The 27,531-nt window shown below is 34.7% G+C and overlaps 1 protein-coding gene across 4 annotated transcripts in view; it reads right to left on the reverse strand.

Moving 5' to 3' along the window:
- Positions 1-1,548: 1,548 nt before the first annotated feature.
- The window catches only part of GALNT3 (polypeptide N-acetylgalactosaminyltransferase 3), a 92,402-nt gene continuing 66,419 nt past the window's right edge, over positions 1,549-27,531 (reverse strand). For all 4 annotated transcript variants that reach the window (XM_074337299.2, XM_019727336.3, XM_019727334.3 and 1 more), the window contains 10 exons: positions 23,513-24,138; positions 19,250-19,422; positions 15,742-15,891; positions 13,865-14,099; positions 13,275-13,392; positions 11,543-11,743; positions 9,404-9,535; positions 9,089-9,190; positions 3,609-3,761; positions 1,549-2,707 (listed from right to left, as the gene is read on the reverse strand). In XM_074337299.2, the coding sequence (XP_074193400.1) occupies positions 2,585-2,707; positions 3,609-3,761; positions 9,089-9,190; positions 9,404-9,535; positions 11,543-11,743; positions 13,275-13,392; positions 13,865-14,099; positions 15,742-15,891; positions 19,250-19,422; positions 23,513-24,027 (1,902 nt within the window). In that variant the 5' untranslated portion in view covers positions 24,028-24,138 and the 3' untranslated portion in view covers positions 1,549-2,584. The remainder of the gene's footprint in view (positions 2,708-3,608; positions 3,762-9,088; positions 9,191-9,403; positions 9,536-11,542; positions 11,744-13,274; positions 13,393-13,864; positions 14,100-15,741; positions 15,892-19,249; positions 19,423-23,512; positions 24,139-27,531) is intronic.

A 27,531-nucleotide genomic window follows, 5' to 3' on the forward strand; every position in this document is an offset into this window, starting at 1 on the left:
TAGAAAACAATTTAACTTTGTTCTAGTTTACCCTAAGCATTCAATCTTGTTTTCTCAGAAAGAACAGCTCCCTGAACCTTTTTGCTCTTATATTTTTATGGTTTACATAGCATTTAATTAAATGTCCAGCAACAGTAAGGTCAATTATCTGGTAACCATAAAAACTTACAAGTTCTTCACCACTGGTTGTAGTAACAGGAGACGTTAGTGTACTGCTTATTTTCTCCTGTGGTAATTGTGTGATCACATCCAGCTTCTCAGCGAGCCCACCCGTCAGGCTGACCCTAGCAGGTTCGGCAGTGTAGCTTACCAAGTTCTTGGGACTTGGGCCTCTGGAAGGCAGGCAACATGCCAGGTCTCCTGCAGCATGTGTCATGGTAGCTTCAAACTGAGCAAGAGTTCCACAATTTCACACTTGAGTACATTCAAATATGTCAGGTGGATGTCAACCAGGCTTCATAAATAGCTTCCTGTTAGCACTACCCTCACCCCAAAGGACAAATCCCTAATGAAAGGAGTTATATGATACTTGAGCAATAGCCTGAGGCTCCCAAATCAGGTAAAAAGAACTCTCCCTTTAATGCATGTAACACAGCCATAATAAAATCAACCGAATTAATCTAAACAAATTTTGGTTGGCTCTTGACATGACAACACATGACTAATACACAGAGGGCACTCATTTTTATTCTTTTAAATACGTTTTACTCAAGTTAATTTATAAAATATCTTTGAGGATTGTTTTATTTATTTCTGTATTGTGAGATATAACAAATTATAAGAGCAATATTCGCTCTAGAATAAGAAACTGAGAAACAGAAATTGTCCATGTAAGTCAGCACTAGTGTGTATTTCACAATACATATTAGTATTAACCACAGTAATAAAGAAATACCTTGGTTCACTAAAGAAATATAAAATATGAATACTGAGCTGTCATCTGCACCATAAAACATATCATAATACCACTCATTATGCTATTTCAAAATTGTCTTTCTATTTGCTCCGTAAGACCTAAGTCAAAGGCAATATGAGTGTTACTTTGCCTATCTTAACTTCTGTCCAAAGTTAGACACACAACAAACGGTACTTGAATTGAAATGAAAGTTGGCATTGTAATAAGTTAAAAGCAGGATTAAAAAAAAAATTCAATTTCACGTTACAAATAATGAGAAGATGGGACTAATCATTTAAAAATATTTTCTTTTGTAAAACTAAGATTCTGCCAGGTTTAAAATATGAAGCCAATCATACTTTACTTCTTAAATAAGAATACAAGAAATCTATATATGAAATGACCAGAAAGAAAGTAGTGTTAAATTTCCTAAGCAAGCACCACTTAAAAAAAAAAAAAAATTACTCTATCAGATGCTCAAGGAAAGTTATCAAAATTAATATAAAGTTTTCTAAATATCTAACACAGAATCTTCTCCATTCTCCATTTTTTATGCCATGAGTATCAAATGTGTGAGATTTTCCTTAAGAAATATCTGATGGATCTACAATCAGTGCTTAGAAATTCAGTACAAAATTCATGCTTCCCCCATCTATTATCAATTGTGTATTTTATCCAAAAGAGAAAAATACTTAAACCAAATAATTACAATAGTGATAAGGATTTGTTTTATTGTGTTTTCCACATAGAGAGAAATAAGGATTTTTGGTGAAAAAAATTCATTACAAAGACAATTTATTAATTGAACAATAACAAATTGAATCAATAGCAAATCAAATTTAGCTTTAAATGAGTCAAGTATTCTGCATTTAAAATTCAATTTCACAAACATTCAAGATTCATGAATTTTGGTAAGAAAAAAGACTGGCAGAAAGGAAGAAGACACTTTTTCAACAGATAGTAATTTATAGTGTTTTTTAATTGCTTTGGGAAAACACACAGTATAGTTACTTAAGAAAAGTCTTTTCAGGAAGACTTAAGTGCTTCAAGTCAAGTGGGCTTCAGACTAAAAAATATTTTAAAATTTGCCAAGAAATTGAAGTGTTAAAAATAGTCTTCTGCTTATTAATTTCACTTCACGTTTAAGGAAACATTTGACAGATAAGTAAACAAAAGGTAAAAAGAGTTTACCTGCATTTTCATATAATAAGTTCTAGATCTATAAAAATTTCCTGGTTTGTACACAAAGGCCAATGTTTGACCCTCATTGATCCATTTCTATGTAGTTAAAAAAATACAGTATCAAATCTTTCTCCCTCCCCCCAAAAAACTAGAATATTTTAAGTCGTGAGTATGTGAATGACACTATGCATATCGTCAAGTGTACAAAACACACAAACATCACTTTACTTGGAAAATTATTTTCATCATACTGTAAACATCTCTTCCCCTACATCTGGACATTTCAAAATAGTCTTTGGTATTATTAGTTATTGTGCTTTGAAATGGAAACAAGGGATTTCTGTAGCAATGCTACATAGATATTGTAAGATATAAATAAGAAAAATGCACTTGGAATAAGTTACAATTAGCTGCTTTTGCATAATTTTCAAAAATTACAGTGTATGCCTAGTCACAGTTTTATGAGAAGAAAATCTCCTTTTTCAACTCCTTAATTTTAAGGAACACTTAATCAGTTTGGCTAAAAATCCATTTTTGGAGTAGATCTGATGGATTGCATGACACTAAGCTTGGATGCTCTCCATTTGCTGAAAGGCACATTTTAAAGAATGGATTATATAGAAGTTGATCCTAGAATAAAAGGAAACACAACAGACATTAAGTTTCAAGACTCATAGTTAACTGATAAATACAAAAACTACTTTATGGTCTCATAGAAGCTAAAGGGAGACCTGCACACCAAAACGGCATCATTCTTAACTTGTGATCTTTCTAAGATCAACTATGTCTGATAAAATCTTGTCGGTTTCTGGTATAAACAACACTATTTATGCCACTACAGAAGGTATTAAATAAATGAACACAGGTATACAGAGCAAGATCTCAATCAAGTTTTCAAACAAGAAACATTCCGTTAACATATCCATAAGTGACAAAATCTTTAAACAAATTGTCAGCCATAGAGTGTTCTTGTATTGCACAAAAGAACTTTCAGGTAAGAATTACTAGGGTCCAGCTAAGCCCTAAAACATACTTCTAAACAGAAAACACCTTTCATGTGTTATCTCAGTTCTAGATTCACACACACACACACACACACACACACACACACACACACACACACACAAATTACTAAAGTAGGGAAGGAAAGAATTAAGCACTTTAGGTAAGAAAAAAATAGTGATTTTCTTTTCTCTCTGCCAGGAAAAAAGTATGCCTATTACAGAAGCATTATAAGAAACTTTAAAAAGATAAATATGGACAACTATTATTAATAATTCACAGAAGTGCTGATCTGCATAAACCATGTTGTAAGTAAGCAATTTACAATTAATTTGTTCCTAAGAATATTTAATTCATAGTATATTATCTTTTATCACATAGGGAGACAAATATAACAAAGCTAACAAAGGCTAAGAACTTCACATGGATAACATTAATACAATATGCTTCACACATTTTCCCAAATAAGCAATCAGAGCTATTGAAAATAGTAATTACATAAAGGGGTGAATTAAGTGCACTGAGGTACCTTATGAATCTCCCATATTTGTTCTCCAGTGGCAACTGTCTTGTGACCTTTGTAGGTACACGCCTTCAGCTGAACGAGACCTTGAGCAGCATGGAGGCACAATTCCTTCTGGATGTTATGCCGAATTTCATGTTGAGCAGAGTATTCAAAGTACTGTGAAATAAAGAATGTTACTGACAAAAGCACCCTATATGCTTAGTTGCAAAATAACAGCCCAATTAAAAAAAAAAAAAAAAAAGAGCAACTTAATGAACAATGAAGTCATGTCTACTTCAACAAAATAATACAGTAAAAATATGTATCAGAACATAAAGTGAGTTTTTATGATAGAAGATACTATAACTTTTCTCCAGCCTACTACTAGCAGGTAACTACTTAATTAAGAAGTTATTATATTCTTCCCCATATTAGAAATTGGAAGTTATCAGGTAGGATGGAGGCTCGGACAGGTACTCCATAAAAAAGGGCCTGGAAAGCTCTAGCAAGCACATTAACTGTCCTCTTCCTCCCCACAAATGTTCCTTCTCTCTTATTCATCTCAATTACTGGCATTTTCATTTAATTCAAACTAGGAACATTTAAAAGGGGTTTATCTCCATATCTCAGTTTCATTGCCTGTAAGATGGGTAACTGGTAAGTTAATAGCTCCTACCCCATAGTACATGCAAACCACAACAGTAACTGGTACATGGTAGGTATCCAATACATTTTAGCTATTGTTACTACGATTGATGTTTCTCCCCACATTTCTGATTAACTATTCCCTTACTCCTACTGAATTTTCTTTAAATTTTTTTACCATCCCCACTCATCCTTACTTCCATATCCTCACTTCTCTTGTTCAGGCACTCAAAATCTCCACTGCAACACCTCCAGTGATCTCCAATTTCTGCTGCTGTACTTCAATTCACTCTACTGCCTGAGTAATTGGAAACTCACTCTGCTTAAACTCACTGCTAGACTTTTATAACATGTATTTGACCTCCTACCTCCCTTGCTTAAGTGCGTCACTACTGTAGTGAAGATAAAGCCCATACTCCTTAAATGGTACATGAAATCTTCCCTGGTCAATCTTTTATCCACCATTGCCCCAATTATATAGTATGCTCCTTTCACACAATTCTACCCACACAGAACATGTATATCCATAATTCTTTGCTGTGCTCTGCCTGGAATATCTTTCATCTCTGCTTAGTTAACTCCTTTTCATCCTTCAAAGGCCAATTCACATATTACCTTCCTTTTTTAGTTCTCCCTGAATTTTTCCTACTGCACAAAATGACACCCTTTTCCAGGTTCCCATAGTCCACTGGAGATCTTTCACTGCATGCTATTGGAAGTGGGTGTGTAGCTCTCTGGCTGCACCAGAGACCAAAGGTACAGTGTATCTAGTAATAACATTCATTACAAATCAAGTATTTCATAATGTTGACATACCAAAGATAAAATAAGTGAACATAATTGATTTTCAATAAATAAATAATTAGTCTTAACACTAATATTTATTGAGACCCTGTTATGTGCTAGGCAGAGACTGTTCTATACCCTTTCTATGTATTACAGTAGACACTCTACAAACATTAGCTGAATTAATCCTGCGCTCCCCTGGTCTCAGTCTCATGCGTAATTTACTTCCTTCCACAAATATCATGTCGGTCATTTTTATAACTGATAGTTCTACAAGATAGGACTTTGAAAGAAAATGGGTTTAGAGCATGAAAACAGCACTCTGGCTATACTTCTTTAAGAAAAATAAACCTTAGGATCTCAAAGATGGTAAGAAAGGCTGCCCAGTATTTTATTTTACTCATATTATTATTTTTTTAAATCATTAAAAGGGACATGATAAGGAACGGACGATAGTTGAAGATACTTAGGCAACAAATAGCTGAGGATATTGGAGAAACGTGTAACTCAGAACCAGGACAAATAATCCGAAGGGAAAGTGGAAGAAGCAAAGCATTGTGTTAAAAAGCCATAATGACAGCCTGCATTGCACCAGTTTACCATCAATTTTGTCACATTATCAAAATACTTATTTTTACTTGGTTTACAAATACTGTCACAATGGAGTTTTATGTTCTGAAAATATCGTTATCTGTCAAAACAGTTAAAAGGAGTGTGAGGAAATGATCAAGTTAGCTACTATCTCAAAAACGTTTAGCACTCAAGGAACTAAAATCTGCAAAGTGGTTTAAGCGCAATGCTTGATTGAAAATAAAATTTAAAGGCAATAGACCAAAATAAAATGGAGGGACCTTGTCTTTTTCACTACAAGAGTGCAAGTCGCATGGCTGTGCTAGGGTGATAGAAGCCAGAGTTCTCTTCTTAAATATAAATTGGAAAATATTATTCTCTTGCCCTAAACCGTCAGATGGCTTCTGTCATATTCAAAATGAAACCCAAGTGCCTTAACGAGGCCTGCAAAGTCTATGTGACCTGCCACTAACCTGTGTCTCTGACCTCATTTCCCACTCTTCCCTTCCTAGACCACTCTGCTCGAGTCACACTGGCTTTCTGCGTGTTCCAGGTACCTGCCACGGGGCTCTGGCCTCACCTGCCCTGTGCCAGGATGCTCTCCTGCTGGAACATCCTTCCTCTCCCAACTCCTTCAGGTCTCCTCTCTAAGGGCACCTTCCCAAAGAGGGCTTCCTGAAACTTGGAAACACCTCCCACCCCCCAACACACACACGCACACCATACCCCTATCCAGTTTTATTTTTCTTCATACCCAAAATTACATGTCTATTTTTTTCCCGTCCTTCTAGAACACTAGCTCCAGAAGATCAGGGACTTTATCCTTTTCCCTACTATTAACAGTGCACGTTGCATTACAGGCTCTAAACAAATATTTGTTGAAAGGATATATTAATTCTTTCTTCACCCCCACATATCTGAAAGACAGCTATAGTCTACTTATAACTTAAAAATTATATTAGAGACAAAACTATAAGAAACATCTTTAGGCAACGATAAGAGAAAAACAGATAAAATAATGTATAAAACATATCTTCAACTTTTATGATAAAACAAATGTAATGCTAGAGAAATCCTGAAAGAAATGTATAAGCATTTACATCTAGTGATAAGTGATATTACAAATAAGTAAATATTTCTCATTGCTCGAAATCTTAATTTTTACTTTTACTTTTTACTTAATTTTTACTGTTTCCAAAAGAACACAATTATTTATATATTTTTTTCTTCTAATATATAGAGGGAAAGGAAATGTTAAAAAATATGTATATACCATGTTTCCCCGAAAATAAGACCTAGCCAGACTATCAGTTCTAATGTGTCTTTTGGAGCAAAAGTTAATATAAGACCCAGTATTATATATTATATTATATTATTATATTACATTATATTATATTATATTATACCCGGTCTTATATTAAAATAAGACCAGGTCTTATATTAATTTTTGCCCCAAAAGACGCATTAGAGCTGATGGTCTGGCTAGGTCTTATTTTAGGGGAAACACGATATATGTACACACATGAGCGTGCATGCATGCATGCATGTATATGTGTGTGTGTGTGTGTGTGTGTGTGTGTGTGTGTGTGTATGTGTGTGTGTATCTTCATCCCATTTCAGAATCACACCTTAACCATTCAGTGATGAATCCTGTTCAGTAGCTGTGGCTTCTGGGCACTTTTGCAATCTGCCCCAGTGAATTGGTTGATTTGAGTGAGTAAGGATTGGAATTAGATTAAACTGAGGTTAATGAGTAGGAAAAAACATAGAAGATGATGGACCAGGAGATAAGCTGACCCTTTCTTCTTAAAACAAACATCATCAAAGGGACAGCCCGGTGGCTCAGGCGGTTGGAGCTCAGTGCTCCTAACTCCGAAGGCTGCCGGTTCAATTCCCACATGGGCCAGTGGGCTCTCAACTACAAGGTTGTCAGTTCAGTTCCTCGAGTCCCGCAAGGGATGGTGGGCAGTGCCCCCTGCAACTAGCAATGGCAACTGGACCTGGAGCTGAGCTGCACCCTCTACAACTAAGACTGAAAGGACAACAACTTGAAGCTGAATGGCACCCCCCACAACTAAGATTGAAAGGACAACAACATGACTTGGAAAAAAGTCCTGGAAGTACACATTGTTCCCCAATAAAGTCCTGTTCCCCCTTCCCAATAAAATCTTTTAAAAAATAAATAAATAAAAAACAAGGAAAAAACAACAACCCTAACATCATCAATGTCCCATCCAGTTAAAATAAGACATCAGGAATATTTAATATTGTGAAAATCCTCCATATACATCTTGGACTCTGTACCCAAATACCTACAATTCCACCAAAAAAAGACATACCAGCTCCTCTCATCAGTACACCTTTCATCACACTCTTCTCATTCCAGTCTCATTCCCAGTAGTCACCTTACTAATTCAAACATGTTTTGAAATGTCATCTTTCCCAGAAAAATGTATGGGTACCTCGTCTAATTCATATTCCCTTCTCTACACCCCCAGAGCACTCTGAATGCCTTATCCCAGACCTTTTCATCCTGACTGTAACTGCTGGTTTTGAAATACAGATTTCCTGAAGGAGTTAGAATATAAGTGCTTGAACCCAGCAGAGTATCTGGCATGCAGGGGTCACTCAGTGAATTTGCTGAATGAATAAATGAGAGAAAGAGTCTTTTCATTCCTGGAATTAACTTGCAAAAGGCAAGGCAAGGAATCTAAAAACTAGAAACAATATTTTAATATGTTCTCTACCCATAGTAGGACAAATAGTAGTGACATTTGAATCTTAATTGGTAAAACAAAGAGGCATGATAAGCAGAGACATCATCAATCAAGGAGAATCAAGATCATACCTTTTTTTTTTTTTTTTTAGAACATTTACTGTGGACTACAAAAACAACTTATAATGCAGGGCAGCCAGATGGCTCAGTTGGTTAGAGTGCAAGCTCTGAGCAACAGCATTGCTGGTTCAATTCCCACATGGGCCAATGAGCTGCGCCCTCCACAACTGGATTGAAGGAAAATGACTTGGAGTTGATGGGCCCTGGAAAAACACACTGTTCCCTAATATTCCCCAATAAATTAAAAAACAGCAACAACAACAAAAAACATATAATGCTGCTCTTTTGGTGTTAACAACTGTAATTTGCTATAGAATCCAGTTAAATATACCCTTTATGTATAATTTTGCAAAATCACCATGCCAATATTGACACACATCAAAATCCGCAAAAAAGATCCCATTTTTATTTCAGATGGCATTATTCTAATATTTTCTCATTTGCCTTTCTAATGAATGGGTAAACAACTTCAAATTATTTGCAGAGCCACAGTGAAAGCAAAATAAAGTACTCTGTAACTTCAATATAAATTGCCAAACTTAATCTAAAAACATTCACACACCAGTTTACCTGACTATAACACTGATTTAGGACTTCTGAAAAACATACAACTTACTTGCATTTGTAAGTGCTAATGAGAAGGGAGGATTTCTAATGCAGTGCTTACCTGGTTTCCCCCAAGTCCATGGCACGTATACAAAATTAAGGGCTTCCCTCCTTGATTATTTTCTCCAACATCCAGACATAAAGGCTGACCAAAACTTTTAATCTAAAGGAAAATTTTCAAATTACAAACTTTAAAAAAAAATAAATCTATGTGGTTTATATATTTCTTCAATCAATTTCAAGAAATAGTGTAAATAATAATAAAGTAAAATCTCAAAAGCAATAAACCAGAAAGTATTTCAGCCATTTCCCCTGAACCACATAAATGCTGGTGGCAAGGAGTATACCAAGTAAAAAGGAACAGGAAAATACTCACATATCCAGATATAACAGGATTAAGGTCTGGCACATATACTTCTGGATAAATATTGTTCAGATACCACGTAAAATTTTTACATTGAAGGCGGTGCTTTATTTCAAATCTTTTTGAAAGATCACCAAATGATTTCTGGAGAAAGATGAGAAGGAAAGGGAAGCCTTAATCAAAACAGCACTGATAAAATACTTCAAATGATACTATTTGTACTTATCTTTAGGCATTAAAAATTTTTTTCCTCAGGGAAATGCAAGGTGAAATTTAACCGCATTCACCATTCATCAAGCAACAAGTATACCTACCTGCTCATTTCTGGCTTCAAAGAGAGTCAAGTACCACTGTGGTGCTGACCTAGTGTTATTTTATCCTTCCTTTGTGCCACAAACCTGCCCCATGGGACAAAGTTCTCTAGCAAAATGGAATGGGCAAAGAAGTGGTAGTTGGGAGCATTCAAAATTGGTCCCAATTTTATACCCCAAAATGATCGGTAAAATGAGGTGTGAGAAAGAAGGTATAGAGAAACAGTGCCAACACATAATGGAATTTATATCTCTTCTTTAGTCAAGACTGCAAAAAAACAACACAGTTGGGAATAATTTTTTCTAGTCTTAGGGGTGTTGCTTACTCTAATGGTATCTTAACAATAACAATGTATTGGTAGAAAAAGGCAAGTTTTTAATGAATTGCATTTTGTTTTCCTTTATTTTAAGGGACTAAGGAAACCATTTTTTTAAAAAAGCATTATTAAACTGGAAAAGTGTTTAGTCTGTAGGCAAAATGTTAAAGACAAATTATATTTGGTACCGAAATATATGAAAAGATACACACTCAAGCTTGTTAGTTCAACTGCAGAAAATATTTTCTCTGCAAACTTCAGTCTCAAACCCACGTGTCAGCAAAAAATATGCAACCTAACGGACTTCTGGTTACCTTATGCATTTTACAATATAGATCCCTTTGCCCTAGGGTAAAAATGGGGTTTGTTGGCTGACTTGCCCCCTGTGGTTGACAGGAGAGCATAAACTGTATTTAGAGATCATTTGCCGGCTTAGCCCAGTACCCTTGGGCAGCACACAATCTGCCTAATTTGTCTTGGTGGCCTTAGGCAAAAAAGATAACCTAACCCAGTAGTGCTTTGACTTTGCATCCTACTTACATGGAGACCAAAGAAAGGTGAAAAGAGGTAACCAGATCTTTATGCCAGTCAACATATTGATGTCCTTTAAATCCAATATATGCCCACTCCCCACAAATCAGCACTGTTTCTTATAAAAAGAGTTGGGTGCCATACACTGAAGCATGTTCTTAAAACTGTCGAGTTTATTTACCACATCTAATATTAAAACTATAGGAAGTCAATTCTCATGTATTAAGCATCACGATTCTGCAGAGCTTTTATCTATGACAGGTCAGTAATAACAACAGTACCAAACATTTGTTAGCACTTATTTCCTTATTTCACAGCTATTCTGGGAGATAGGCAAGTATTTGCTCTCTCTTGAGACAGCAAAGAAAGAGACTTGGTTGAGCACACGTTTCATGTCCAGTCAACATCTCAACCACCTCATGAAGCGCCATCCCTGACTGACAGTCTCAAAGGGGCTTTGCCAAAGTAGCCCTTCCAAGTGAGTAGTAGAGCCAGAACTAGGAAAAGAAAGAAAGAAGGAAGGAAGGGAGACAGGGAGGGGTGGGGGAGGGATGGGAAGGGAAAAAGGAAGAAAGGAAAGAAAAGCCTTGATACTCCTGGCTCAGTTTCCTGCTACATTCTGACATTTTATCTATCTCCAGTTCAAAAAGCCGCATAGCACCATTCTTTAGGTATTAAACACATCACGTAAGACCAGTTAAAAATGGTTCCACTTAATCTTATTGTTTTGAGAAAAATACTGAACCAAAGCAGTTACAAAAACTAAATGACTTGCATATTAAAAAAGGACAAGTAGAATGCCTAAATTTTTTAAAAGTTTAGTCAATTTTTCTTAAAAAAAAAAAAGCTGGCATCAATAAGTTATGTATTTTATGAGTTAGAAAACTCAGTTTCAAAAATAGCTTCATACTTGAGTTGACTCAAATAAGTAAAAGAACTTGTGAACTTGGCATGGGTTTTTACTGTAATTGAATTAGTTAGCTCTAACTTACTTGTTTAACAATTTTTGCTGCATCTGTGTTTCTCCTATAAAATATTTCCTTATAGTCATCCATCCAGACTTCTGCAAGGCGAACCTGGTTGCGAGCAATCACCTGAGTGCCTTTTGGAAAGGTATGAGGGCTTTTGCTGCGAAAAACATGTCCAACAACAGAGCAAGGCATAATCTCCAACTGCCCACCACATTGCCACACCTGATAATTAATGATATTTGTTTAAATTTACAGTATTTTTAAAAAATCAAAGTGTTGCTTTTAAGTTCACCTTTAAGATATTAATAAGAGCAAACTATAGAAAAGAGGTTTATCACAACTTCACAAATACTCTCTGTCCCCTGCCAGCTCAACTTAAGTTCTTAAATATAAAAACTAATTTTATTAAATGGTATAAACACGAAAGTCAACAAAAGTATATGTTCAGAAATTTAATAAAATAGTGATTCCAGATCTTTCATAAAAATGAATCCCCAAATTTCGTTTTGCAAACAATTATGCAAGCCCTCTAATATACACAGAAAACCAAAGGCTGTTCTGCATTTGACTTCCATTTTGTTACACAACTTACATGATTATTCCACTTGAACAGTCTCTTTCCCGTGGCATGAACTAGCAGTCTTGGAGTAAGTGGACCCACACTCCATTTACCCCTTTCATATTCAATATTTTAGTCAAGAAAACAATTCCAGATAGTCATTAATGCCAAAGTAAAATCTATTACATTTGTAAAGTAGTTGATCATCATAAAAAAGAAAAAAGAAAAAAAAGAACTCATACCTAGAGAGTCAAAAAAACTTACTAGCATTAACTCTAAATAAAATGGCAAATCATTACATCAATACCTACTCACTTAAATAGCTTGACAATCAGTTCGGCCATAAATAATCACTAAGCAAAAAATCTAAAATTAAGTCATGTATAATACTATATGCTAGTATTAGGGCAAGTGATCATATTCTCTCTCTCTCTTCTTCTTTTTTAAACAAATGAGAAAACTGAGTAATATGTCCAATTTAACAAACTGTGCTTGAGGTCTAACATGTGCTAGGGGTTCGGGATACAGAAATGAATAAAATAAGACCCCTGCCCTTAAGCAGTTCAAACTTGGCTAAGATCATCACTGCCATTATATGTTGGAGCCAAGGCCAAAAACTTAAATCTTCTAACTCCTACTTCAGTTATTTTTCTACTGCATTCCAGCCTAAGGGATGAAAAAATGAATGACAAAGTCATTGCAGAAAATGAATTCATACAGTCAAATAAGTAAATGTGGAGACCATCCAAACCCTTTATTTCGTTTCTCATATTAACTTTTAATATGTATATGGGGAAAAAAAACTCTCTTTTAATCCAAAGAGTTAAGTTCAATATCCTTTAAAATTATACATAAATGTTTTTCCATTCTGACTCCCTTGACAATGAACTTATTTCCTGAAGCACTAGATTTAATTATATTTATCTTGGCTGGAATTCAGTAGCTACAAGTGCATTAATTGGTGTTATTGCCTGGACACAGGCGTTTAACTGATTCCTCGTTACATTGGCAGCAATAAACAAATATATTAAGTTACATTTTAAAAGGAAATGTCCTTATTCCAAAATTTCTAGCAATTAAATTTTAGAAAGCACAAAAATTAAAGATTGCACACATGCTGGTAATCTGTATCAGCCAATTAGAACAAAAAATGTATTTCATTGTTTAATATGTACGCTATATTTATGAACTTACTCTGAAAGACATTTCTATATTTTCACCTCCCCAGATTTCCATTTCTTCATCGTAAGTTCCAATATATTCAAAATAGTCTTTTGATATGGAAAAAAGGCCTCCTGCAAAAGTGGGTGTCCTGAAAAATAATCCATTGTCAAACTTTTGTTAGAAAAACCAAATAAGAAAACACATATTTAAAGAGCAACTCAATCAAATTCACAAACATTAAAGAGAGATCACAATTTCAAAGGTTTTATAGAGATTAATAAAAACTGAAAATGCTATCTTCAAAGTCAAGTTGTGGGGTGAGTACTTTAAGCATCCCTTCCCCACAAAGCAAAATTATTAAGTGTCTTCTAACCAAGCTTAAAGATTCTTAAATAATGATTATGAAGACATAAGAGCTCACCTATTTCTACTTCTTAACTCAGTAACATCCTTTGTAAGTACATAAATAAATGACATCTCTACTCCCTACATATAGAATGTTTGTGTTCTTTATTTTGTTAGGGTGAATTATCTTGGAGGCAATTACCGTAAAAAGCAAAGCCTGCATACATATTCAAATAATTGTACTATGTATAAGACTTTGAGAGCAATCATCTTACTTAATTGGGTAGGTTTCATCTTTCCTTCTTTGCCTCTCATGATCGGGAAGTGATTCCCAGCCAAACGAAAGGCTCCAGTCAAAATTTCCACGGTTATGGTTACTTCCATAAGGAGAAGGTTTGTTGAATTCAAATGTGTTCATGTCTATAGATGCAATATCTGGACTCACAACGGCAGTGTAGTTCTCAGCTATTCTGGCCAACAAAGGTTCTAACCAACCATAGAAACACTCACCTGGAAGGAACACAATTTTTATTAAGTCTATGAAAACATTGAGGGTTTCTTCCATTTGTTTCTTGGAAGTGGGTTTACAGAGAAATGAGAAGAACAGTCATTTGTATTGTGAACATTTATATAGGGGAGATTTCTTAAAGGTTTCTTGTGATGAGATAAGGGTAGGATGAAAAATGTAAAGCAAGATTCAGCATTGTCAGGAAAATTTCCCTATAGATGATGGGAAATCTATCTTTTTTTGTTTGTTTTGTTTTGTTTTACCTTAGAAGGGAAGCAAAATGATACTGGTGTATTTAAGTTTTAGATGATGTATTTTTCTTTATGGGTCATGAATCAAAGATGACGTTTTGTTGATCCATACCACCTAGCCCCCAAAGTGTTCTGATTTACTTAAACTCGGCTACCAGAGTAAGTGTAGTAATCAAAGTCTTCACTTCTCTGACTGGATCTTTGGAGAAAATAAGGAGTCAGAATATTCTGGAATGGAGAAGGACCATTCAAACCTGACCCAGTTATACTGGCAAGTGGGGCAAAGGAATGCCACTAAAGTTCGGGGCCCTGGTCACAGGCCAAGCTGTCTCACGTAACACACAGAATTCCGGAGATTCCAGTGTGTGTAGTCCTACTCAGGGCTCCCCATCAAGAGGAGTTTGGCAGTCATGGCACAGGAGGAACATCAAACACATTCGCTTAAAGGGAAAGAATGCCAAGTCCGGTAGTACTGTAATTTTGGACCACGAGAGGGAATACTGGAAAACAGATCACTTCCTTTTAAAATCACTTCTTTTGGATTACCTTCAGATCTCTCTTCAGTTTTTAAGTGCCTGATATTAACAGAATACTAGATGTGTTAGCTCTAAAAAGATTCTGACAAACCCAAAAGCCCTTCTGTGACAATTAAGGTACGCGGGTAACCATTTGCGGGGTCATACATAACCAAGGGTTGGCCAATTCAAATTAAACACTCATACAAAAAGTAAAATTTACTAAACTTAGAGCTAAAGGGACTAAGTGGCATTTTAGTAATACCTAACGTGTGTATTAAACATTGACTCTAAAAATACCTTACAGATACTTTATTTGAAATCATTGACATTGAAAAATTACATTAAAATACAAAAGGAAAAAACCCAGCAGAAACAAAAACTGACAGTGTTCATGGGAGAGATACCAGAAAAAGTTAGGAGGGGGAACCCCTAACTTGGCACAAGAAGGAGTGTGCGAATCTTTGAGAAAAAAGAAAAAGAAATGAAATACACAACTTAAAAGTGTCAGTACAGGGACAAAGTTTAATGATAGGGTTGATCAAATTTAAACAAACAAAACTGTCACTCATTTAAAAATGTTTTTCTTTTTGACAGAACAAGCAGCTGAAAAAAATCTCAGGCAAGGATAACTCACAGGGAAAGCTGGTCTCTGAAAGACATTAAAGCCGAGGAGCCTTAATCATAGAGTAGGTAAGAAATCTGCATAAGTGAAAGGAAGTTCCTAGCAGAAGTGTAATCTGCTTGGCCTATAATCACCAGCTGAAAATGATGTTAAAGAAAATGCAATTAGGCATTCAGAAAAGGCTTCCTTACCTTTTAAATCAGGGGGTAGGGGAAGAAAAATGTTACAACTATATCTATACATATATACTTACAGTGAGCATCTAAAAATGTGAGCGTTTCAGCTGTTGCTACTGTTGCTCCTAGCAACCGCGCAGTGATCAGACCTTTTCTCTCTCTTTGTCTGACTATTTTTACTATAGAAAATTGTTTTATATATTCCTCTAGTTTATCATGTAGGTACTCTGTAAGAAAAAAATCAGGATTAACTCAAGTTTATTTTCATGTATGACATATAAAAGCTAATAATGAAACCACAGGGCAATAATACCTTCATATTCATAATCTCAGCAGTTACACACATTCTTTCATTAAGATCAAAATTATATCTTTAACTCATTATTGAAAAAAAAAGCTATACATGCAAATATTAACTTCTGAAATATTGTAACATATAACATCATAACACATACTTAGCCTGTACATGCCATATCAATAAATGTGACTGATTTGGGGGGAAATGAGAAATTTCAAATGGAGTGGACCCCAGGAGTTAAGATTCATTTAGAGGTCTGACAAAATTAAGGGAGTAAAAGAAACTAAATTTGGCCAAAAAGATTTGATGATTTTTAAAATTGATATTTAATTTGGAAATTTAAAGAAAACTGCTGAGTATCAAAAGGATTCTCTGTTACTTAGGCAGTGGTCAAAATAATTTGAGACCAAAATGTTGAGAAAAAAGCAAATAAGAAAGTCCAGGGCTATAGCAGTTTGGGTATATTTCTATAAAGACTCAGCAGAAAATTTTCGAAAGCTTTGGAGTCTCCTGACACAGAATTTTTTCCAATAAAAATATGAAAGAAGAAAGGAGCATATAAATCAGGAATGAAGCTAAAAACAGGCAAATTTTTAGTAATAGATGTATAATTTAAGATATTCAATATTCCATTTTGGATGAGATACATTATAAGCAAGAGTTAAGACAGTAAGTAAAAGGAAACACATTAATCAAGTCAGTCAAGTGTTGTTCACATTTTTAAACAATATCTTAATCCTACTTTTTCACCATTAAATTTTTTACTTCTTATTGAGTATATAATACAGTTCCTCCAGTGGGCTTCTTGGACCCATAACACAGCCTCAGTAAGATTTGGGAAGATGTTTGCCAGATTTCAGAAGCAAATGCAGATGGCTTTATCTGTGAATGTATGTTTTTAAAATTCTCCAGTAGTGCACATGAGAGACTTGCTTATTCAAAACCTAAATATTCATATAGGAAGTGACAGCCCAGGAAAAACTTCTGTGGAAAAACAAATCTAAACATTGTTGTCTCTGAGTAATAGGTTAACTTTTTCAAACATCTTCTATGTACCTCAGAATTAATTATCTGAAAGACAAGCAGGATTGTAATTTGTCTTAAAAATATAATTATGGATATTTCTGCTTTAATCATAGACTTGTAAAATAGAAACTTACGAAATAAAAACATTTCAAAGGTCTTAATGGGGATTTTTTTTTAATGGAGTCACTAGATCCCGTCAATAAATTGTTCCATTGTTTGAATTTAAGAAATTGTTTCCTTTACCCATACCTGAACTTCCTATAAATTCTTATCTGCCTCCTAAATTTAGTCCCCATCCACACCCCAATTTTTGTAAGGTTAAGAGCACAAAGCTATAAAATCAGACCTGGTGGGTTCAACTTATAGCACCATTATTTTTAGCTGTGTGACTTTGGGAAAGTTATTTCACCTTTTTGTAACTCAGTTTATCTATAAGATGGGGATGACAGACTTTACCCTCACAGGGAATTGTTGGGAGGATAAAATGAGAGATTACTGCACAAAGGAAGCATTTAACACAGCACCAAGCACAAGGCCTGTGCTCTGACAATGTTGGTTACCTTTTGTTTTGGGATTTCACTATGTCTTTCTTACTTGATTATCCACATATTTATGCTGCTTTTCCCTAAGCCAGTTGAAATCAGGGACTATGGTTTTTACTTCACAAGTTATTCACAGAACTAGGGACACATTTTCCATACTGGGTATTTACTAAACAGCTTTTTACCTGACTCAATAAGGCATATTACACTCGTATGCAAAGATACCCCTCACCAAGAAAGCTGTTTCAAATCTATTGTAAATAGCTATAAAGAACTATACAAATATTCATACCCTTTGATCAAGCTGTCCTACTTCTAACTTATCCAAATTTTTAACTCAAAAGAAGGAAAATAACATAAGCACAAGGACATTCATTGCAGTGCAATGTATAGTAACAATATGAGGTGAATAAAGGTGAATGGTTAAGTAAAATACATCTAGTCCATAATTATCATTAAAAATTAAGTTTTGAAGGTAAAAGAAATGGGGTACTCATATTTCATGAAAATGTCAGATCTTAAAACTGGATTTCTGACATGGATATATAAATTAGGTAAACATTCTATATTTATTAAGGCAGTAATTTAAAAAGCAAAAGATTAAAATGAGTGAAACAGAAAGTTTATGAATTGATATTTTTCATTCTGATTTCCTTTAATTTTATTAATTTTGTGCAATTAAAAAATAGAAGTTTCTTAACTGAAGGCTTACTAGAAGTAATGGTTTATTTTATAGTAGATGTTGCTTTAAATTTGATGAAAGAGTATTAACTCCATTTTACAGAGGTGTAAAAAGCTCATTAGTGCTAGAGCTGGATTTTGACCTTAAGGAGTCTGGCTCCAAACTTGGGCTCATTCAGGAATAAATTTTGTAATCACTGAAAATACCTGTTTGGTATTTAAAATGCTTGTAATGTTTGAAAATTTAGCAAATTAGAGTATTTGTCAGATTAGACTTGTGATTTCAAGGTAAAATATGTAATTTACTGACTATTGACTTATAATTTTAAGTGGCAATTAATTAAAGAATTTGGCTAACTTTGTAAACAATATTGGAAAATTTAAAAGAGCCAAATTAAAATAAGATGTGGTGACTTATTAGTGATTTTGAATGCCTCATTTATATTATTAATTAATTGTATGTCATTTACATTAACTCACTTAATCTTCAAAACAACCCTGAGAATCATGTACTATTTATGTATCTCCTCAATTCCAAGCTGCACAATTGGATACATCTTATAATCAATGGCATCTTAGTTTAATTGGCGTGAGGGTTTTATATTCTAGTGGTATATAAACTAATGACATATCATATAATAAATTTGATGAAATATGGCATTTTTCCCTTTTTACAGATAAAGAAACTGAAGCATAGGGGGTTACATAACCTGCCCCAGTTGCATAGCTGGTTAGAACCAGACCTGGGATTTAAACCAAGGCAGCCTGACTCAAGGCTCAAGTCTGTGCTCTTAACCACTAGGCCTTACAACAAAAGTCACACATGGAGGACTACAGTGTTACGAATAACAGTGTTTCATACATTTCTAAGATGTAAAATATTTGAACATAGACCCTCTTGGAATCTACTGCTATCCACTATCTATACCATCCAAGCTCTGAGATGGCATACAGAGAATACAACATAACCAAATAGACTTTGGATAACACCACAGGGATTTACCTGGGAAACAATCTAATTTGCATGTGTTTTCTTACCATCTACACTAGCATCGTCCACCAAAATGATTTCCTTCAGCAGTATGGCAGGTGAAGAATAGAGCACACTGTGGACAGTTCTAAGCAGTGTGGACCACGCTTCATTATGAAAAACTATTATGACACTGGTGGTAGGCAGAGGAGGACAGCGCTTAAATTTTTGTTCAATACATCTAGAGAAAGTCAAAGTAGAAGAACAATTAAGAATTTTATTGCTTTATGTCATGGCTGTACCATTACTAAAACTATTAATATTTATTTAACTTTTATCAATACAGAAATGTTAGTGAAGTTTTTTACTATGTAAGATGGTCTTAACACTATGTAACTATAAGTAAACCGAAACAGAATTTTTTACGAGCAGACCACTCACCTACAGATCATGTCCACTAATATGGATTACATGTCAAGGATTAAAATATGCTATTGTAAACTTTTTCAACAATATAATTTTAAATACAAATAACATTTGAAATAAGGAAAATAACCTCCAAGTGAGACAAATGCCTGTAAAAATGGCAAATACTTGCAATTGCTCAAATAAAAACTGAGTTTTTCTCCTTCCTTATAGAAATCATACGTTTTTCTTATTTTGTACAATTTTTAAAACTACAATTTTATTAAGTGAATATTCATCTTTGTACAGATTATCTTAAATTAGATATTTTACTAAGTATGTAATATTTTCCAAGTTTATTTAACTAATTTACTTAGTCTATGTTCAAACCAAAAGGGAAAACATAGTTTACTATATATAATCTTTTTTCTCACAATGTTGATCATTCAGCAAAACTTAAGTTCCTACCATATACCATATGCCATGTTGTGTTACAGATTTTGCTCCAATAATTCAATCTATTGTTTAATTGAGATCTAGCATTTTAAATATTTCTTTTAAAAAAAATGTATTTAGAAATTACAAGTCCTATATCCCTATTAAAAGTCCCGTGTTCCTGTTGCTACATGAAACACTAATAGACACAATGAGACAGTGAGTAGTTTTTGACTGATTAGCGGTACTACCCATCAGCTATAAACATTAGTTATAAATTGATCCTGAATTCATTTTTATATGAAGTGCTGGGGTGTGGGTGGACCTGTATAGCCTCCAGCCTTTGAGACTGGAGCTGGTCACAGTCCCTTGGCCTACTGAGTTGAGGTGAGAATCAAATTAAATAACATGTAGGAGAGGGTTTCAAAACATTGTAAAACCAAACAGAGTGACCTGGAACATAAAACATGTGTGGTTTATGGTAAAGATAAATAAACAAAATAACTGTATCTTTAAGTTCACTTAAAAACCATAAATAGTTGTACAATTCTAGACAACAAAATTCTCCCACACAGTCTAAAAGCACTATAAATATAGTGCTGTTCTAACACAGATAAGGAAGCAAATCATTCACTCATTGAGATGAGAGCCCAGAACACTTCCGTTACTCTACCAGGGCCAACGGAAAACCAGAGCCTCCGGTCTGGGACTAGAGACCTGGGGCTGCCAATCCTACAAACTCTCCTAATTACTCTTATAGCCGGACCTCAATACAAATTTGTTTTAGATTCTTTTCTGAGAGGAGGTCTTCAGGGTGGAATACCTATTTGTAATGGTGGAAAAGAAGTTACATTGGGAATAAAGTATTGAGAGGATGTCAACACAACTGAGCAGGAAAAGGAGAAGGTTCTGAGTAAAAGGGATTTTGCTCTCTAGTGCCTTCAGGATTTCAAAGTGTAATATACCTGCGTAGTCAAAGCCAAATAATCACATTCACCCTCACTATTAGATGAAAGCAAATTATTTATTTTAAAATGAATTTTGGATGAACTACCAATTAAAAATAATGTCCAAACACAAACTACCTATTCATATGTGCTCTTAACTCATAATTACACAGAAACAAATGTCTAAATATAAACTTGAATTTTTAAGACAGAAAGTTTTATAAACCAACATAAACTATAAGCAAAGATTATGAAAAACTCCATATTATAATATTTTGTTTTTTAACAATAACAACAACAAAAAACTCCTTACGATTTGCTGTCTTGTAAGTATTCTGGGGAGGGAGTTTGAGGATTTAAAAGAAAATTTCTTTCCCTACATTTATTTGCCATGTGACTAGTATAATATTAATCAAGAATCACAAAAAGGTTTTTTAAGATTTAAACTATCAAACTTCACAAATATTCACTCCAATAAAATATTATTTTAATCTTGCTATTCATTCCTTTGGTTTAAGGTAGGGTTTATTTGCTTGATTGATAACCACTAATATCAAGTATAAGTGTCATGTTATGTCATTAATGCAAGTGGTAATAAAATTTCATACTATGATTTCATAACCCCCCTTTTTTTAATAATGATTTTATTTATTTATTTATTTATTTTTTAAGGAGGGCGCAGCTCACAGTGGCCCATGAAGGAATTGAACCGGCAACCTTGGTGCTATTAGAACTACACTCTAACCAACTGAGCTAACCAGCCACCCCATACCCCCCTTTATTTTTAAACAATTAGCATGTCAAACTTGTGCTTTAAAAACTGTTTCACATGCATTTAAAGCAGTGAAATTAACATAACTTATCAAAGTCACTGCATATTCCCAATCAAACCATTTGAAAAATTTGGAATGCAGAAATGTGCTTAAATTAATCAGTCACATGACCATTTAGCTTTGGGAGAAACTGGATCTCTATTTCTAATTGCATGGAAAAGATTAACAAGTCTTCAGAAAATGTTTTCCTTCTGATATAGGCTACACTTAAAAGAAAGTATTTAAAAATTAAAAACATAATAAAGAAAATATTCAATCTTCACCAACTCTTCACAGTTCTAGGTATCCATGCCTATACCAAAAAGGGTTCTTTATGTGCTTAGTTGTTTTTTTGCTTAATGAATATTAACATTACTGAATGTTAATGCAGCTTCTCAATGCTATATTGGGGCTGGGGGGAAGCTTATCTTCAGCTAACATTGATTGTCATGTCAAAGAATAAAAGTCTTGATTTGTGAGGTGGATTGCTTTCTGGTGAAGACCTCTTCCCAAATCAGTAAAATGCAACACTGTATTTTAACCTACTAATAGAAAAAAAAAAATAGCTGTACCACGTTATTAACAGCTAGAATATTTTATAGACATTCACTTGTTTCTTCACACATTCATTTTAAAATCGATGAGCAACTTAACCCTAAATCACACAGATTAGAATAGAAAAACAGAAATCTAATCTATACAACTTTAATGCAGAGGGACTCACAGTTGGAGCAGATATTTATGACCAGATCATAAATCTAGAAAAATATGAGTGAAACAACAGAACAAAATCTACAAAAGTCCTTTTCTTCAGGTTAATTTCTAAATATAATTATAATCAGAAAGTAAAATATGTAGTCATTGTTTGCTTCCAGTTTGTCCACCTTGCACTTTCAGCAAATCTACAGATGGTTTGAAAGTACTGGAAATTCATTTTAGCTATTTCAATTCAAACAGAGCATTTGAACACTACCTCAACGGTAACAAAATGGTTAACTGAGGACAAACAGCATAGTAGAATCTGGGGGAAATCTGAATCAAAATACTGTACACTAGAAATAAACATGTGAATAAACTGACAATAAAAAGCAACGTTGGCCTGTCAGAAGCTAAAGGGAGAGAACATATTCAACAAAACTCTAGAGAAGGCATCATAGTTGAATTAGTAATTATAACAATCTTGTCCCTTAAAAGAAAGGTTACAGAACACAGGGCTTTCTGAAATATAATTACAGCACAGAGAGTAACCACCAAGTCTGTGACTTAATTCATAAAATATTGTTATCTAACAGCTCTAAAATCTAGGCGCCTTTTTTTTTTTTTTTTTTTTTAACATTTCTATTCTATAGTAATACAAAGAGGAATGGAAACAACTCCTCCACCTCCCACATTTCCCATAAATACTGCCCCATATTTCCTCCTTAATACATGAGAAGGCTAAAGCATGTCAGAATAGTGGAATTTCTTCGTGGTTCTTTAAAGGTCAGACCTAGAATTCAGTTTCTAATTTCTAAGATAAAAGCTTTCCACATCAACAATGCCTCACTAAAATTATATTTGGACATCTCGCCTCAAAAATCATAAGCAAACAAATAATTAAAACAGATTAAAAAAATGGTATTTGCTGACATTTTGCCTCAGAGTGCTAAAGAACAAGCAGCTTCCTTAGGTAATAGCCCGCCCCTGCAAACCCGGACGATAAACAGTAGACAATGAATATTCTTCAACGTACTCGGGAGGTCGAGTGTCTGGTCCAAGATCTCGGTGTAAAGAAATCCTGTCACTTGCAAAAGCATTAAAACAGTGTTTTGCTTCTCCAAGTTCTTTTTCCTTCTGCTCTTCGATACTTAAATTGGTTGTCTTGAATGCTTTCCCAGAAGCACCAGGTGCATTAGAATCCTGAGGTGGGCGGTCAAGAACGGGTTTCAATTCTGCTGCTGTGTAATATCCTTGCAAACAGGGTTTCTCACCAGCATCAATGCTTTGTCTGACAGGTGCTCCTATTTGCATTTTTGGCATTGCATCTTTAATATTGTTTACTGCTTCCAGCATTAAATCAAACACCTTGTTTTTGTTTTTCATGTTCCTTTCCATTCTTGATTCCTCTTTGGAATATTGAACACTTACTTCTCGTTGCATTAAAATCAAAAACATTACAAAGAAAAAAATTACTGCACCAAGCTTCCAGAACTTTTTATGGTAATGTCTTTTAAGATGTAATTTTACTAGTCGCTTTAGGTGAGCCATTCTGACATTAAACGTTTGTCACTTGACAAATAACAGTTATAGTTTCCTCTTTTGCTTATATTTTTTATCATAGATTTGCTGGCAAGAAGATTTCGTTAAATGGTAATATACCTATAAACAGAAATGATAGATGGCGTTAGTAGCTATTCATTCCTTTTGGCATGGTTCAATTCATTCATTCAACCAACAACTGAACATGAGCTACAAAAAACATATTCTTATGGTTAACAAGAATACAAATATATCTTAACCTTCAAGAAAATCACACTTTTGGAAGGACACCATTGCTTTAATTAACTACAATCTATTTGGGCTATAAAATATCAGGGCTTTCTCTCCAACAAACAAGACATTGTGAACTCTGGCTAATAGCCATTACACAATATGCATACATTATTTTTATAAATATATTTTGAGTCCAAAATACAGGTATCTTAACTTAATAATCAAGGAGCAAAGGACTACATTAAACTGATTACAAAGAAAGGCGGAATCCATAAGAAAGCAAAGGTATACAGCTATACATAAAAAATATTGCCTTTTATTTTATGAAGTCTGCCCACAACCTATGAACCTTTATTCTAACTAAACAAATTATGATTAAAAAGCAGCATCACCAACAAATAAGCTGGTATTCTATCAGATTTGCTCACCTGACAGTACTTGTGAATTCTGACAGAACCAATGAAGACCAGAAAATTAAGAGCACTGATGATTGCTATAAAATAGCCATTTAAAAAAACCCCACACAAATGCAAAATCTAACAGCAAAAAGAAAATTACATTAAGTGTTACTTGTACTGTCTCCAAAGAGCAACAGAGATTTTTGAGTTATTAAAGCAGTATTTGGTCTGATAAAATACTGCTTGCAGTTGACCCCCAAGGACAGAGCAGCATGTTTACTAAAACCTAATATAGGCCACCAGAAGCAAAAAAAAGGAAAGGAAAAAAAGATGACGGTGATGACAGCCTGAATCGCAGTGAAGGTTGATTTTCTGCATAATGCTTAAAAAAAATAACGTGAATGGGTTTTAGTGCACAATTACATACCATGCACCATTATAATCATTCAAGTAATTTGCAAGGGTAAAGGGGAAGGCCTGTCCTCCCTAAATCCTACACATATTTTAAGGAAACTGTCATTTATAAAAGTGAAAACTAACATTGACACATTATTCAGCTTCTCTTCCAAAGTTATCACTAAATTTAAAATAAGAAAACCAAGTTCTATGGTGGAACCTCTGGCCTTTAGCAAGAAAGTTTAAGCTGAATAAACAAAATGGCAGAACTTAAATACTTAATTCTATATACCATTTCTAATTGGACTGCTCTATATTTTTTTCGGTATGGGATAAACACTTTGGCTCCAGAAGATACCTTAATTATGATGTATATTGCCCATAAAAATGAGAGTCCAATATTTCTGAGCTTTGGTTGCTTTAAGAACCTCATATAAGTATCAAAATGACCCCTTTAGCTTTTTACATTGTTTGAAGACATAATATAAGGAATTTGAAAACCATAGAACCATTGTGTAATTTCTTATGTTTCAACTGTTTTGCTAAGCTGTAGCTGCAAAATTAAGACACCTCTTACCTTCAAGGAGCAAGGGCTAGTATGAAATATGGCACGTCAACAAGCAACCACAAAGCAGTGTAACATGTGCTACGATGGGAGACTATGAAAGCAAAATGGAGGATAAGGAGAAATGTTAGGGAAAATTTCCCAGAGGTGACACCGCTGGGCAGAATCTTGAAAGATACTCATAAGCAAATTTTAGGCGGGTGGACAAGAGAGAGGAAAGAGAAGGAATGACGGATGTAAAGGTATAAAAGCAAGAAAAGCTGTGGTCAATCCTGAGTAAAGCAGAAGAGGGAGGCATACGTATGAAATGGCAGGACCTGAGGCTGGGAGGTCTCAAATTTACAAAGTGAATTTGGAATCTACCAATTTTTGTCCTGAATAGATTCAATGAAAAGAATTGGATGATTTTAAGGAAGGATCATAATCATATTTGTTTTAAAAAAAATCACAGGTTCCTCAGCACCCGTAAAAGTGATGCATACAAACAAACAAAGAGAGCAGGAAGCATGGAGGACTGATTCAAGAGTCAGGGAAGTGGCATCAAACAGGACTTGGTGAGAGAAAGGGAAGAATGGGGGGGTGGATGGGTAAAGTGACAACATTAACAAATTAGGGAATATAGGAAGAAGGATAGACTTGGGGTGGGGATTAGGGAGATAATTTGTTCAACTCTGCACACGAGAAATTGGAGATGCTGGTAGGACTTCCAAGGTGAGTTCGCTTAAGCACAAAAGACATGTGGGACTGAAAATTAGGGAGAAGCTCTGTGCTAGATATGAAAATTTGAGTCAGTCTCAGGGCACAGAAGAGTTCACCTATAGTATATAAAGTAGAGGTCAGAGAAATAGCTACATTTAAGAGGTGGGGGGGAGAGTAACTGGAAAGAAAGACCAGGGGAAATAAGAAAACCAAACAATGGAGAATCAAGTGAAAATAGATTGGCAAATAAAGTGGTCTTAGATTTTACAATCTGCATCTTATCTTTGAGAGAACTGTTTGACAGTTGGTTGATCTTTAAAAGTAAACTTCACTGGACCTGGTCCAACAAGCTTTAGTGCAAAACCAGAAATAAACCATGGCAGAGAATCCAACAGACTAGTTGTAGTCATGCCCCCAAGATCCAAGGGCTTAGTATCCAGGTACTTTTAGACTAACCAGGGCAATGACCTGATCGAAGAAGTTCCAGGGAGACAAGGATGAGCAAAATGTCAGGGTGTCAGAGGACAGTGGTCCCCAACCTATGAAATACAACCTGATCACCTTTCCCTAACCACAGCTTCGCAATAGATAAATAGGAATAAATCAACCTACGTTCACCCTCCTTTCTGTTCCTGGGACAACCACTAAAAATTCCTGTCCCTAGTGATGTCTTAGTGATCCTAGATTTCTTCAGTAGCCAGAGGTAGGCTAGATTAGAAATTTGAGGAGCAATGAGAGAGATAGTCTCTTTAGGATGTTTTAACACAATACAGAACAAGAAATAGTCCAGAGGAATCACAGAAGGAGACAATAGAACTAGATACTTCCACAGTAGTGATAGTTTTCCCAAAACATTTTATGTCAGGAATCATATTTGTGGCTATGGTGGAGAACTAGAAAGAAGGAGAGAATGAATGAGGCAGTTGGAAGAGAGCTCTTTTTTTCAGAATAAATTATAAACTATAAGAGTTCATCACTAGGGCAATAATCCCTTATTGTGTGTGTGTGTGTGTATCTAAGGGAGTCACTCAGTTAGTAGGTTTTAGTTTAGGATGTCTCTGATGGGGGAGTTAAGGAAAGCTCGTGAAGGACATGCATAGTGTCTCCCTTATTCAGGGTTGCTTTACTGGCCCTTACACATTGATAGTGGGCACCCAGTAAATGTCTGTAGACTGAAAAAGAGAAGGAGGACCAAGATTTCATTTACTATTATAAGAAATA

The sequence above is a fragment of the Rhinolophus sinicus genome, chromosome 17, assembly GCF_057876585.1.
Source record: "Rhinolophus sinicus isolate RSI-liver-muscle chromosome 17, RSI-T2T, whole genome shotgun sequence".
NCBI classification, from domain to species: Eukaryota; Metazoa; Chordata; class Mammalia; order Chiroptera; family Rhinolophidae; genus Rhinolophus; species Rhinolophus sinicus.